General features: G+C 41.8%; 1 protein-coding gene across 2 annotated transcripts in view; it reads right to left on the minus strand.

Moving 5' to 3' along the window:
* Positions 1-6,701: 6,701 nt before the first annotated feature.
* LOC142296590 (cytochrome P450 2J2-like) overlaps positions 6,702-13,834 on the minus strand; it is a 399,973-nt gene continuing 392,840 nt past the window's right edge. The window contains exons 8-9 of one of the 2 annotated variants that reach the window (XR_012751655.1): positions 7,431-8,156; positions 6,702-6,872 (exon numbers count right to left, since the gene is read on the minus strand). Coding sequence is in view for 1 of the 2 variants with exons in the window: in XM_075340382.1 (XP_075196497.1) it covers positions 7,978-8,156 (179 nt within the window). In the remaining variant the exon portion in view is untranslated. Of the gene's footprint in view, positions 6,873-7,215; positions 8,157-13,834 lie in introns of those variants that run through there. The other variant, XM_075340382.1, reaches the window with a different exon arrangement.

Below are 13,834 nucleotides of genomic sequence, written 5' to 3' on the forward strand. Positions count from 1 at the left end.
ACATTAAAACTACGCTATAAAAATATTATATAAATATAAATACAATGATAATGATTAATAAAAACAGCGATAGACCTGATGGTACTGGACCATAAAACAACCATAAAATATAACAATAAAATCACACTGATATAGGTGTGATATATATATATATAAAAAAAACCTTATAACAACAAAAAAGTATGCCATAAAACTCAATTAAAATCATAATAAAACCATCCGGAGAAACAGATCAATGCAAGACTTGATTTTAGTGGAATAAATCCGTGATTTCATTTAGACCTTGGGGTTTTAAAGTATTCAGCTTATAAATCCAGTAGGTTTCTTTTTTATTTAGAAGTCCCATCCTATCGGGAACATATGGGGGTATCTGTTCTATAGGGGTAACCTTCAACTGGATTTTTTTTATTATGAAATAGAGTGGTATGACGAGAAAGTCCATGGAGCATGAATCCCACCTTTATATTATGTCTGTGTGAGTTTATTCTGTTATGTAGAGCTTGTATCGTTCTGCCTATATACCTTTTATTACAGTCACACTCAATTAAATAAATAACAAAGTCGGATAGACATGTCAAATGTCCTTGTATCCTAAATTCTGTGCCCTCTATGGTCTGACCGAAATTGATCCTCCCGTGTTGGATGGATCTGCAACATAGGCAGTTTTTCATATAGCATTTATAAGAACCCATGAGTACATTATTAGTAGTAGGATTACAATGATTTTTCAATCTGCTAGGCGCAAGTTGGTTCTTTAAAGTGGATGCTCTACGAAATGTGACCCCTGGATGGGTAGGTAACACCTCTTTCAGGTATGGGTCATTGTGTAAAATGGTCCAATGTTTCTTGAGGATGCCCTTAATGACATCCCCATCACAACTATAGGTGGTGAGGAAATTAGAGGTAAATTTTTCATTGGCAGACTTTTTGTCAGAGGAACTAACCTTCATGATCAGATCTCTTTGTTTTAGGTTTCTGTTTATTTGATAGGCTTTTTTTACAACAATCGGGGGATATTTTTTCTCTAAAAATCTCTCCTGCAGGACCAAAGCTTGATCTCTGAAGTCCACATCTGAGGTGCAATTCCTCCTAATCCTCTGATATTGGTTTTTTGGAACATTCAGCAACCATTTGTCATAGTGGTTGCTGGTGAAGTTGATGTAACCATTACTGTCCACTCTCTTAAAAAAGGTTTTTGTGTGGATAGAGTCACCGGTATGGAAAATGGTCAGATCAAGGAAACTAATGGCATCTTTCTCTACCGTGGGCGAAAAAGTTAAACCCCAGGTATTGCTCTCTATATTTTCTAAAAACCGCAAATAATTATTTTCAACATTGTCATAAATAATGAACAGATCATCAATATACCTTTTGTAAGAAATCACATGTTTAAAAAGCCCAGAGGAATATATGTACTGAATTTCAAAGAGCCCCATAACCAGATTGGCGAAAGTGGGTGCTGCCTTCGATCCCATGGCAACTCCGCAGCATTGGTGATATACAGTGTCTTGGAATGTAAAAAAATTATTTCTTAGAATAAACCTCATGCTGTTTAAAATGAACTCCTTTTGTGCCACCGGTAGTCTATCATCAACCTCTAAATATTGCTTGAAGCATTCCAATCCCAGTGTATGAGATATATTTGTGTATAGAGATGCAATATCCAAACTTATGAAAATAAATGAGTCTTTCCAAGTAATATCATTTAGAATATATATCAGGTGTGAAGAATCCCTAAGGAAACTTTTTAAATTGGTGACATGAATATTCATGATGGAGTCAACATATGCTGCCAAATTTTCAGTAAGGGATCCAATACCCGAGATGATGGGTCTTCCCGGGGGATTATTGAGGCTTTTGTGGATTTTAGGCAAGTGATAGTAGAACGCTAACCTGGGGGTTTTTATGTCCAAAAATTTAAACTCATTTTTATTGAGGACCCCAACCTCAGATGCTCCTTTAATTAAGGTACGATATTCAGAAATGGAATCCTGATATGTAGTAATACCCACAATATTATAGTGCGATCTATTGGAAAGCATTCTCAGAGCTTCCTGTATGTAACTATTCCTGTCTTGTATGACAATGCCACCCCCTTTGTCAGCGTTACGGATAATTATGTTTGGATTATTTTTTAGTCCTGAGATAGCAACCTTCTCTTCCCTGGACATGTTCGTTCTAGGAGGATTTTTCTTGGCAAGAATCGACTTAAAATCTTGTAGTACCAGATCGTTAAAGGTTTTTATATGATGTCCTATACTATGTAGTGGGTAAAAATTTGATTTTGGTTTATGATCTGTATGAAAAAAATCCTCTGATATATTTATGTCTATGGGAGCAGATTTATTCATCTGGAAGTGTCTAGTTAAAGTAAGTTTCCTGATGAATTTTTGAAGATCCAAAAAAAGTTCAAAGTCATTGGAGGACTTAGTGGGACAAAAAGAGAGACCTTTTTTTAAAACACTGATCTCATCTTTTGATAATTTGTGATGGGATAAATTGAAGATACCTGAGGTGTCATTTTTGGTTATGTACTTTTTTTCTCTTTTTTGTTTGAGTTTGAGTCCTGCCCTAATCCCTCTGTGACGTTTTTTCTTTTCTCCCCTCTGGGGGTGAGAAATGTCGTGATAGGAACCTGAAGGTTCCTGACCATGGGTAAAAAAGGAACAGATAAACTGCCTTTTAAGGTGTTATCAATAGTCACGGTCTTAATGTTAGAATTAGTAATGGAGGTGATCAAAGGAGGTGGAGAGGAATTGCACTCATCTGATTCAGATGATCTAGGTAGAGGTATGTACTCTTCATGTAGTGACAGTTCCAACAGATCAATGAAATCCCCGTCAGGGTGATCATCAATGGTGGAAAGATTATCAAGTGCCTCCAATTCTGGTTGTGGGTCTCTATTCTTACGAATTTTTTCTATTTGAGATTTTAATGATTCTAGTTGTCTCCTTGTCTCCTCAAAATCTGCACCCATGTGGGTCGATTTCTGGGGTACAAAGGCACATTCAGCAGGGACTAATTCCATAGGGGTAATAACCGTATTTGGTTCAGTTGTGAGTATAGTGGAAAACACTTCATCTGTGATAGTGGTAGTAGGTAGATCACAGGGCATGGAGCTTACAGATGTCTGGGGATTAGGAGATCTACTGATAGGATCATTGTGATGGGTGGTGTCTCTTCTTGTTAATGAGTTTGCACTCCTCTTGTGAAACCTGCTGTTAAAGAAGTTTCTGTTATTGCTGTGAGCTCTAGGTCTCTGATTGGGAATATTATTGGATCTCCCAGCTGTGATGGAACCCTGAATTTTATTGGGGATCATGTCAGATCTATCACGTTGTAGTTTTTTTGATTTACGAAAAATGGAGTCCTGCTCTAATTGAATCAATCTGGTATTGATATCCGAATTTAGGATTTTGTACTCCGGGTGCAGGTCATATTTATAAAGTTCTTTGTACAGTTCAGTAATGCTATTAGATGTGTCACTTGCAATGTTGCTGCGCTTCTTGAATAGACACTGCAGCATACTTTGCATGCATGTATGTAAGATATTGTCCCACTCACTGGTAAACACAGGATCCGCCGGAAAGGGGGAATCATGTTTAATCCTCAGGCCTCTAGGGCAAAGTTTTTCTTCCATGTAGATGGTTAAGAAACGGGCATCCAGCCCAAACCGTAGTTCCTCTTTTAATAAGTCCTCCAACCGTAGGAACAGTTTTTTCATAATACCCGTGTCCTCTTCCGTATATGCACTAGGTATATTTAAGTCCCAATCAACATTATGAATCTCGGGGGTACCTACTGTTTGAAGTATTAGTTTTTCTCTCGATGATAGGCGATTATTGAAATAATCCATATTCCAAGAAGAGACCCTCTGCTGCTGTATCCACAAAAAGAGATCTGGTCTTGCCAGATCCAGGAATAATTCAGATAAGAAATCTGTGGAGAGAAAAGCGCATATAGGGTCTTACCCCAGTATATAAGGGGTGGGAGGAGGGTGAAACTACTCACCAGATGTCGTTGTGAGAGTCACAACAACTGTATTCGCATGTAGAATCTGATCCAAGGCTGCAGCCACCCAATTGGCAGATAACAGAGAGCAAAAGAGAAGGGTGTTTGATACTGCGCCAAAGGATCACAGGAACAGATGTTTAGATTAATGCATCTTTATTTCATCCAGGTCTACGCGTTTCCGGAGCCACTGCCCCCTTCCTCAGGACCGTCAGGAAAGACAAAACATCAAATCTGTCCTGGTGGACACCAGCATGCAGATAAATAGACAAGATAACATCATGACACCACCCCTTCTTGAAAAAAAGGGGTGGGAGGAAACAGTAAAAAAAAAAAAAAAAAAAATGTCCATGCTGATGTACTAAATGTATCTTTACAAATAAAATTAAACCATGACTGGTATCACATAATCGCAAATGTCAGTCAGGATACACATATTGGGTCAAGAAAAATAATAAATTATGAAAAACCAAAAAACCTGTGTTTGTTCAGTGAAATGTACAAAAATATATATGAATTTATATATTCCATAGTGTATATATGTCAACATGTGTGTTTTATACATATGAATCTGCAATCAACAGAAGAGAGTCAAGAACCCACTCATGTCGGGCGTTCAAATGATCACCATACATAAGAGAGTGGAGGCATAAACCGGTGCAGCCACCCCTGTGTGACACATTAAACAGGAAATGAAAAGACAAAATCACTAAAATAGTGACAGTGAAGGATCAAGTGAAAGACAAGGATAACCTGGAATTTAGAAATGAAAAAACCTCCAGATGGGCTCCAGACTATGAGGATCTACAGGCAGTTCACCAAAGTTCATAAACGTGGGAAAATGAGTGATTGCGCCTGCGTGCAAGGTCTGTGTCAAGAGCTCGCGGGTCAAAGGAGTTCAGGCCCGTGGGAACCAACCTACCACGCCTGCGTGATTCCCGACTCGTAGTAAGCTTACAAGTAGCAAGTCCTACATATTAGTATCCGTGCAGTGATCGCTAGAAAAACAGCGCTAGCAGTTGATGAGTGCTGGGAACACTGAGAGATAAGAGGAGATTAAAGTGAAAAAAGGAACAGAGACACTAGGAATTGAAATCAACCGTGAATATATAAAAGACATATAGAAGAAAAAGAAATAAACAATAAATAGGGGAAAAACAATTTTTATATAAACTATGCCGTGGGTTCATAAAACTAAAATAGAGGTATAACGCACCCTATTTTCGAGGCGCAAAAGAGTGAAAAGACACCAAGATCAAGGAAGAGATCACCCTGAAACTAATAGTGTGCTGGTATACAATCATAAAAGGAGGAATGTATATGTCACTAAAACTAGTGTATATGTATGTATACCCATGCGTTCATCTCCATCAATAAATAAGTAAGTGAATAAATAAATAAATTAGTGGAAAATATGCATTCTGAAACAACCATTATAAGAGTGTAAAACCCATATCATATATATTATATCAATTACATTAAAACTACGCTATAAAAATATTATATAAATATAAATACAATGATAATGATTAATAAAAACAGCGATAGACCTGATGGTACTGGACCATAAAACAACCATAAAATATAACAATAAAATCACACTGATATAGGTGTGATATATATATATATAAAAAAAACCTTATAACAACAAAAAAGTATGCCATAAAACTCAATTAAAATCATAATAAAACCATCCGGAGAAACAGATCAATGCAAGACTTGATTTTAGTGGAATAAATCCGTGATTTCATTTAGACCTTGGGGTTTTAAAGTATTCAGCTTATAAATCCAGTAGGTTTCTTTTTTATTTAGAAGTCCCATCCTATCTATTTTAGTTTTATGAACCCACGGCATAGTTTATATAAAAATTGTTTTTTCCCCTATTTATTGTTTATTTCTTTTTCTTCTATATGTCTTTTATATATTCACGGTTGATTTCAATTCCTAGTGTCTCTGTTCCTTTTTTCACTTTAATCTCCTCTTATCTCTCAGTGTTCCCAGCACTCATCAACTGCTAGCGCTGTTTTTCTAGCGATCACTGCACGGATACTAATATGTAGGACTTGCTACTTGTAAGCTTACTACGAGTCGGGAATCACGCAGGCGTGGTAGGTTGGTTCCCACGGGCCTGAACTCCTTTGACCCGCGAGCTCTTGACACAGACCTTGCACGCAGGCGCAATCACTCATTTTCCCACGTTTATGAACTTTGGTGAACTGCCTGTAGATCCTCATAGTCTGGAGCCCATCTGGAGGTTTTTTCATTTCTAAATTCCAGGTTATCCTTGTCTTTCACTTGATCCTTCACTGTCACTATTTTAGTGATTTTGTCTTTTCATTTCCTGTTTAATGTGTCACACAGGGGTGGCTGCACCGGTTTATGCCTCCACTCTCTTATGTATGGTGATCATTTGAACGCCCGACATGAGTGGGTTCTTGACTCTCTTCTGTTGATTGCAGATTCATATGTATAAAACACACATGTTGACATATATACACTATGGAATATATAAATTCATATATATTTTTGTACATTTCACTGAACAAACACAGGTTTTTTGGTTTTTCATAATTTATTATTTTTCTTGACCCAATATGTGTATCCTGACTGACATTTGCGATTATGTGATACCAGTCATGGTTTAATTTTATTTGTAAAGATACATTTAGTACATCAGCATGGACATTTTTTTTTTTTTTTTTTTTACTGTTTCCTCCCACCCCTTTTTTTCAAGAAGGGGTGGTGTCATGATGTTATCTTGTCTATTTATCTGCATGCTGGTGTCCACCAGGACAGATTTGATGTTTTGTCTTTCCTGACGGTCCTGAGGAAGGGGGCAGTGGCTCCGGAAACGCGTAGACCTGGATGAAATAAAGATGCATTAATCTAAACATCTGTTCCTGTGATCCTTTGGCGCAGTATCAAACACCCTTCTCTTTTGCTCTCTGTTATCTGCCAATTGGGTGGCTGCAGCCTTGGATCAGATTCTACATGCGAATACAGTTGTTGTGACTCTCACAACGACATCTGGTGAGTAGTTTCACCCTCCTCCCACCCCTTATATACTGGGGTAAGACCCTATATGCGCTTTTCTCTCCACAGATTTCTTATCTTAGAAATACGAGTTGACAGACAGCTAAATTCTTTCCCATCAATGCATTGACTCGGACGCTGGGGGTCCTTTATAACTTTTATTAATGAGATCAGTGTAAAACTAGAAGAAATAAATGAAAATACTAAGTACAACATACAACATATCTGAGTTACATAACATTCCATATGATACAGGACATGCAGGGTAAATGCACTACATGGCGAATACATATTATACATATTAGCTATAATGACAGGATAATACTTGCAGAACAGAGCAACTACATTATAATTTGATGAGCCCTAGCCAGGGGATCATAACTCACCGACTGTGCTATGTAGAGGCAAACAAAAAGAGCAGAGATCTCGAAAGATGATCAGCATGCAGATTGTCTGTGTCCATGTAACTAAAATGGCTGAAGAAGAACAAGAAGAAGGGGCAGAGTCCATGCAAGGTCTGATGGGTAACTACATAAGCCTTGGTGGGACAATTTTCATTGCACAGTAACCAGTGAACCATTACATAAACAAGCTGCAGTAAGAAAACATTGTCAACAGATGGCGCTGTTGGTTATCACTGGACAGTATCAATGTCAGTTACTAAACTTTATCTTATTACATGGCATAACAAAATAATTATATGCATTTCTATGAAGGCATGACACCAAGTTTTCTCTGTTATAAAAACTACACGTTGATTACTTTACATTGTATCAAAATGTCCACTCTTCAGTGTTGTCCGATAAAAAGATATCATAAAATATTTACAAAACTGTGAGAGGTGTATTCACTTTTGTGATACACTAAATCTAAGAGTCAAAAAAATGAATAAAGTAAAGAATAAGGTAATAAAACAAATTATAGAAATGTAATCTAACGGGGGACGGCACAGATTTCATATGGATGAGGTTTAAATGTAGTGCCAAAAATTCCACTCATGTTAACTTCAGTCACTCCTTGGGGAAGATGGAAGCTGAAAGTCTTTAGGAGACTGGTGAAGAATATAAAGAGCTCAGTTCTGGCCAGGTGTTCTCCCAAGCAAATACGATGACCTGTCAAGAGATTAAATGCATATGACTTATGAAAAGTAAAAATCAATTTCAACAACCTTAACCTGAGGGAAAAAGTTTGTAAAGCAAGATTTATAAAGCCATTGCTAAACAGTAAAATGAGACATTATTTTGAGATTATCGTAGGGTTAATCTTTGTTAGGGCTCATGTACACATAAACGGCTATATACTCTACATTGGACACTGTATGTACAGCGAGGTTCTCTAAATGCTCTGCTTCTGGTGGAATGTATTGCTGTGTCTGCATTATGTAGCATGGCAATTTTTTTGTAAGGTTCTATACATTTACATTTTTGTAGAATCGCAATATGGTCATCTCTATAAACGTTTATGTACAGCACATCCTACAGAACATAACAGTTGCCAGCAATTATGTGTTGATTGTGCCCAGGAGAGTCTTAAGGCTGCTTTACATGCAGTGACATCGCTAGCAATGTCGCTGGTGAAAGCACCAACCCTCGGCAAATCGCTGCCTGTGGCTCACAACATTGCTAGGACCCGTCACACATAGTTGTCGCGGGCGGAGGAGGGGACGCTGCGCTCTCCCACTGCTCGGGTTCGGCCGCTGCTGCTGCGGCTGCTGCTGCTCGGTGGTGGCTCGAGCGGTGGGCCGGATCCCGGGGACTCGAGCGACGCTCCTCGTCCGTGAGTGAAAAGGGTGGGGATTGGATTGTGGGGATTTGGTTATTGTCCGTGACGCCACCCACGGTTGTGGTGAAGTTGGTAACACCACCGCTGCTCTGGACGGGGATCCCGGGAGCGATGACTGGGAGCAGCCTGGATGTTAGTTCTCCCCTCTGTGGGTAGGGGGTTGGTTGTCCCGGGGCCCGGTGATGGGGTAGGGATGGATGGCAGGCGGGTTACGGGGCCTGGTGAGGTGCAGGGTCGCGGGGGCAGCGCTGTGCCGCACGGCACGGTGGTACTCACTCAGCCAATGATGAGGACACAGTTCTCGGTAAAACACACGGCTGGATGGACGGGTCCCACAGACGGCTGCGGTGTTGTTTCTCCCGGCAGGTTGATGGTGACTGCCTTTCCCTGCACCTATGTAGTGTAACGGTTCCAATGGGTTCCCACCGGTAACCCGCTCCCCAGCTTGGATGGGTGCTGGAGGAGCCCCTTTTGCCCGCAGGCTCTGGCCCTGGGAACTTTAGCCTTGGCGGTGACTGTGTTTCCCTCTCTCGGTTGGACGGTTGCCTTCTGTCGGGACTTGGCTGCTGGGAAACACAGGAGGTTCCCTTCGCTAACGGATTTGGCAAATTCATGGCGACTCCTAGCCTTGCCGGGGTCCGTAAGCCCCTGCCGGATGGTGCTGGCTTCTCTTTGCGTACCGGTCCGGTACCGCCGGGCCACCGCCCGTCCACGGTCCTTACGGTTAGCTCCAATAGGCCACTCCTGCAGACGGTCACCACCGTCTGCCAACCTTGCTGATCCGTCCGGGCCACACACCCGGACCAAATTCAGTCTGCTTAACTGCCACTTTCCTCCTTCCACTTTCACCTCCAAAACTAAACTAAACTGTCTGCTTTTCCCGCCTCCAGGACTGTGAACTCCTCGGTGGGCGGGGCCAACCGCCTGGCCCACCCCCTGGTGTGAACATTAGCCCCTGGAGGAAGGCAACAAGGGTTTGTGTCTGACTTCGGTGTGCCTGACCGGGAGTGTGGGGTGTGTAGGTGTTGTTCTCTGTGGCCCCTGGCTTGTCCAGGGCGCCACATACTTACCTGCCTAACGACGTCACTGTGGCCGGCGAACCGCCTCCTTTCTAAGGGGGAGGTTCGTTCGGCGTCACAGCGGCCTCACTAAGTGGCCGCCCAATAGAAGCGGAGGGGTGGAGATGAGCAGGCCGAACATCCCGCCCACCTTCTTCCTTCCTCATTGCGGGTGGCCGCAGGTAAGGTGATGTTCCTCTTTCCTGCGGTGTCACACATAACGATGTGTGCTGCCACAGGAACGAGAAACAACCTGCTTCCTGCAACAGCAAAGACATTTGGGATTAGAACGACGTGTCAACGATCAACGATTAGGTAAGTAAATTTTGATCGTTAACGGTCGTTCATGCATTTCACACATAACAAGGTCGCTAACGAGGCCGGATGTGCGTCACGAATTCCGTGACCCCAACGACATCTCGTTAGCAATATCGTTGCGTGTAAAGCCCGCTTTAGAGTAGGTTGGAATAAAAAGGGTGAGATCCACCTGTGTAAAGAAAACCTTTCACCACATTTTATGTGCTAAACTGGCCACATCATGGTGAATTTGCTGAAAATCTGAATAGAATATTTTTCATTTTTTTTCTCATCTCTGTTATGGAGATATTAGCTTGTAACTTTTACAATGACAAGCCAAAGGGTAATAATGTTTTGAACTTTTAACTTTCAGGTTCCATATCTCACCATTCACCACAGCTTTGAGCATGAGGCTACATTCATTTTATAGACAATCATCTTGGCTATCTCATACATAAATTTGACTATTTAGCAAATGATTAGGAATGCAGATTATGTCACTGAATTGTAACTGTTTTGCTTATAAAAATATACATTTTTATTATTTTGCTTTTATTTTGTAAATTTACCTTTGGCTTTCAACACTGTCTGAATCGTCCTAGGCATACGCTCGATCAGATTCAAGCAGATCTCTACTGAAATCTCAGGTCTCTTCTACACGTTCTTAATGTCGCTGCATACTGGTTGACGCACTTGGATATGTATACAACTTTTTCCCACAACTGTTCAATTGGATTGAGGTCTGGAGACTGTGGAGGCCAATCTACCATCTCTACTTCCTTGTCATTGAACCATTTATTCACCAATTTCAACTTATGCTTCAGGTTGTTTCTTACAGACCCATTTTCCCCCATCAGAGCTTAGTCTATTGACTTTTGTTTCCCTTCTCTACAAATCATCTGTTTCCAATCATCTACTGTCCACTTTTTGTATTTCTTTGAATAATCGAACTGAAACTTCTTATGATGATATTGTGGTCAATGCTTCTTCACCTTTTTTCAGGCCACCATTCCAGGCTTGTGGAACATGTGTCGCATGGTGCTTGTATGGATGTCTGTGATCTCACTATTACAAACCACGGGTGCAACCTCCACTGTTAGGTTTGTCACTCCAGATCTGATAGACCTTGTGATGAGCCGACTTGTTGACTCCGATCTTTTGCCTGGACGTCCACCACTTAGCTTTTGATTCGATTGACAGACGTCATTTCATATTCTTCCAACTGTCATGGCACTTACATGATGTAGTTTGTCAATTTACTAAGACCACTGTTGATGACCTGGATGATGCTGTTTCACTTTAAATGGGAAATCATCTTCATGGCTGCTCCTTGATTAGAACCAGCAACCTTTCACATGGGAATCAACTTAATAAAAGACTGAGCTGTTAAGGAATGTGAGAGCACATTGTAATGTGTAGTATACAGGAAGAAAAACATTTTAAAACATCAGGAGCAAAACAGTAACAATGCAGTTGTGTCGCCCAAGGCTATGGGATACTCGGTCCCGGGCCATATATGTACGGGGATGCTGTGTCACGGTTGTATAATGGCTGAGGCCCGGTTTCGATACCCTGGGGACACTTTTTAAAAGCGGTTATAAAATGAATGAAAGAGTTTGTATTGTGACGCCACATGTGGGTTGCGGTTATGGTGATGGAATCGCCGCTGCACAGTCTGTTACCTCTGGGGCTGATGGTGGTGGCAGCCTAAATGGTAGGCCCTCCGCAAGTAGGGCTGGGCCCCAGGGAATGAATGTAGGGGTCTGTCGCAGAAAGAACGGAGACCACACGGTGGTAATGCAGTGCAACTTCCGTTTACTCAATGTATTGTTGAGCTGTGGCTCAGAGGACAGCTGGTTCAGACCCCTGGTCCCTTTTGTCCCAGTGCTGATGTGGTGACCTGGTAGTCTCTTTCCCCAGCACCTCTCGCTTGTTGGTGGGACCCCGTAGCCTGGAGCGTTTGTGGGTCCCTTACTGTCTGTCGGCAGTTTCTCGTCCGTACGACGGGCAGTGCGAACCCTGTAGGGTCGGTGTTCTGTTCCGGTCCCTGGCTCAATCTTTACTGCTGGTGCCCCCGGATTCTTGGGTCAGTGAGGTCTGTGAAGGTCCCCTCACTGTGCAGGTGTTTGTCAGGTTGCCTGAATCTGTCACCTGACCTAGGGCCCTGGGCCCCGTCGGTGCTCTGATTCCAGAGGTATCTGGCTGTACAGTCCCTGGCAACCACTCTCCTTGCCACCTAGGTCACTGTTACATGACCCCGTTTGAAGACACGTCTGTCCCCTTCAATTGCCACTACCGAACTCCACTGTCTGACTGCATGTCTGTGTCTTTTTGTCCCCTGCCACTGGGCTGCCTTCTAGTGGACTGGACTGGCTTCGCCTCTGGGTGGCCATCTATTGGGTCCCGGACTAGTCAGTCATCCCTAATGGGGAGGGGTAAATTGGGGATGTTATGTGTTTTGTTGGTACCAGCACTGGTCTTCCAGGTCCCTGGCGGTAGGCCCTACATGTGGTTTAGGATGCAGTACCTAGTAATGCCTTGAGGGATTCAGGGGCGCTGCACAGTGACATAAGAATCTGCATAACTAATCATATGCTAAATAGTTGCAAGTCAAATTTCTGTATGAGATAGCCAAGATGATTGTCTATAAAATGAAGGTAGTCTCATGCTCAAAGATATAGTGGATGGTGAAATATGGAGCCTGAAAGCCAAAAGTCAAAAACATTGTTACCCTCTTGCTTGTCACTGTATATTCCAATTTTCCCTATAACTAAATAAACGTCAACAGAGATTTTAATCTGGGGCCATATACTCTTTCCCCTGTATAACATTGCCCAATCACAAGCAGGAGGCATCATGCAGAAGTAAAAAAGAAAACTTACACAGGGAAGATGTCATGAGGGTCTCCTGTCCTTGAGATCTAAGTCTCACTTTGCCTTGTGAGACTCTGAGTTTTTAAACATAGTTGCTTTCTTTTGCTACACAAAGGGTTATAGACCCTTACCTTGCTGACAGTTTCTTACAACCCCAATCCCAGGTGCATCCGGTTTGTAAACAATCCCCTCCACCTTAAATAGTTACATGTTCCATCACCTAAGGCAGGTTCATTCTGAACTGAATAAAAATATAGAAATACTACCTCACCTGTAGTAAAAGTGCATCAGATCTGAAGGACCCAATATATAGCCCAATAAAACTCAAGAATTAAGAGGCAGACTTAAATATACAAATAAAGTGACCTTTTTACAGTGCTAAATCATGATTTTTTTTGTACTTTGCCATATTCATTCTGTAATTGCTGGAGTCCTGCTGCTTGCAGCTCTAGTGCTTAGCTGAGACTGTAGAAGCTGGAGTATATCCTTTTTTGTCTTTGTTAGCCTGTCTTTATTCCTTCCCCAGTTTCTTATTACTGCAGTGGTGTAGCATAGTGCACGCACCAGCCTTCGCACTAACCAGGGTGAGTGGAGGGACAGCTGGTAACTAGGTACATGACGGCGGTGGGGGGAAGGGCCTGCTTACATATACATTAGGGCGCTCAGGGTGCAGGCACAGGTTAGTATCAGGTGGTGACCCGTCTTCCCTCTGCTTACAATAAGGCCTAAGACACACGGCATGAAAATCGGTGTGAGTGAAATGCGATAAAACATCGCATT

This window comes from Anomaloglossus baeobatrachus, chromosome 3 (genome assembly GCF_048569485.1).
Source record: "Anomaloglossus baeobatrachus isolate aAnoBae1 chromosome 3, aAnoBae1.hap1, whole genome shotgun sequence".
Classification (NCBI taxonomy): Eukaryota; Metazoa; Chordata; class Amphibia; order Anura; family Aromobatidae; genus Anomaloglossus; species Anomaloglossus baeobatrachus.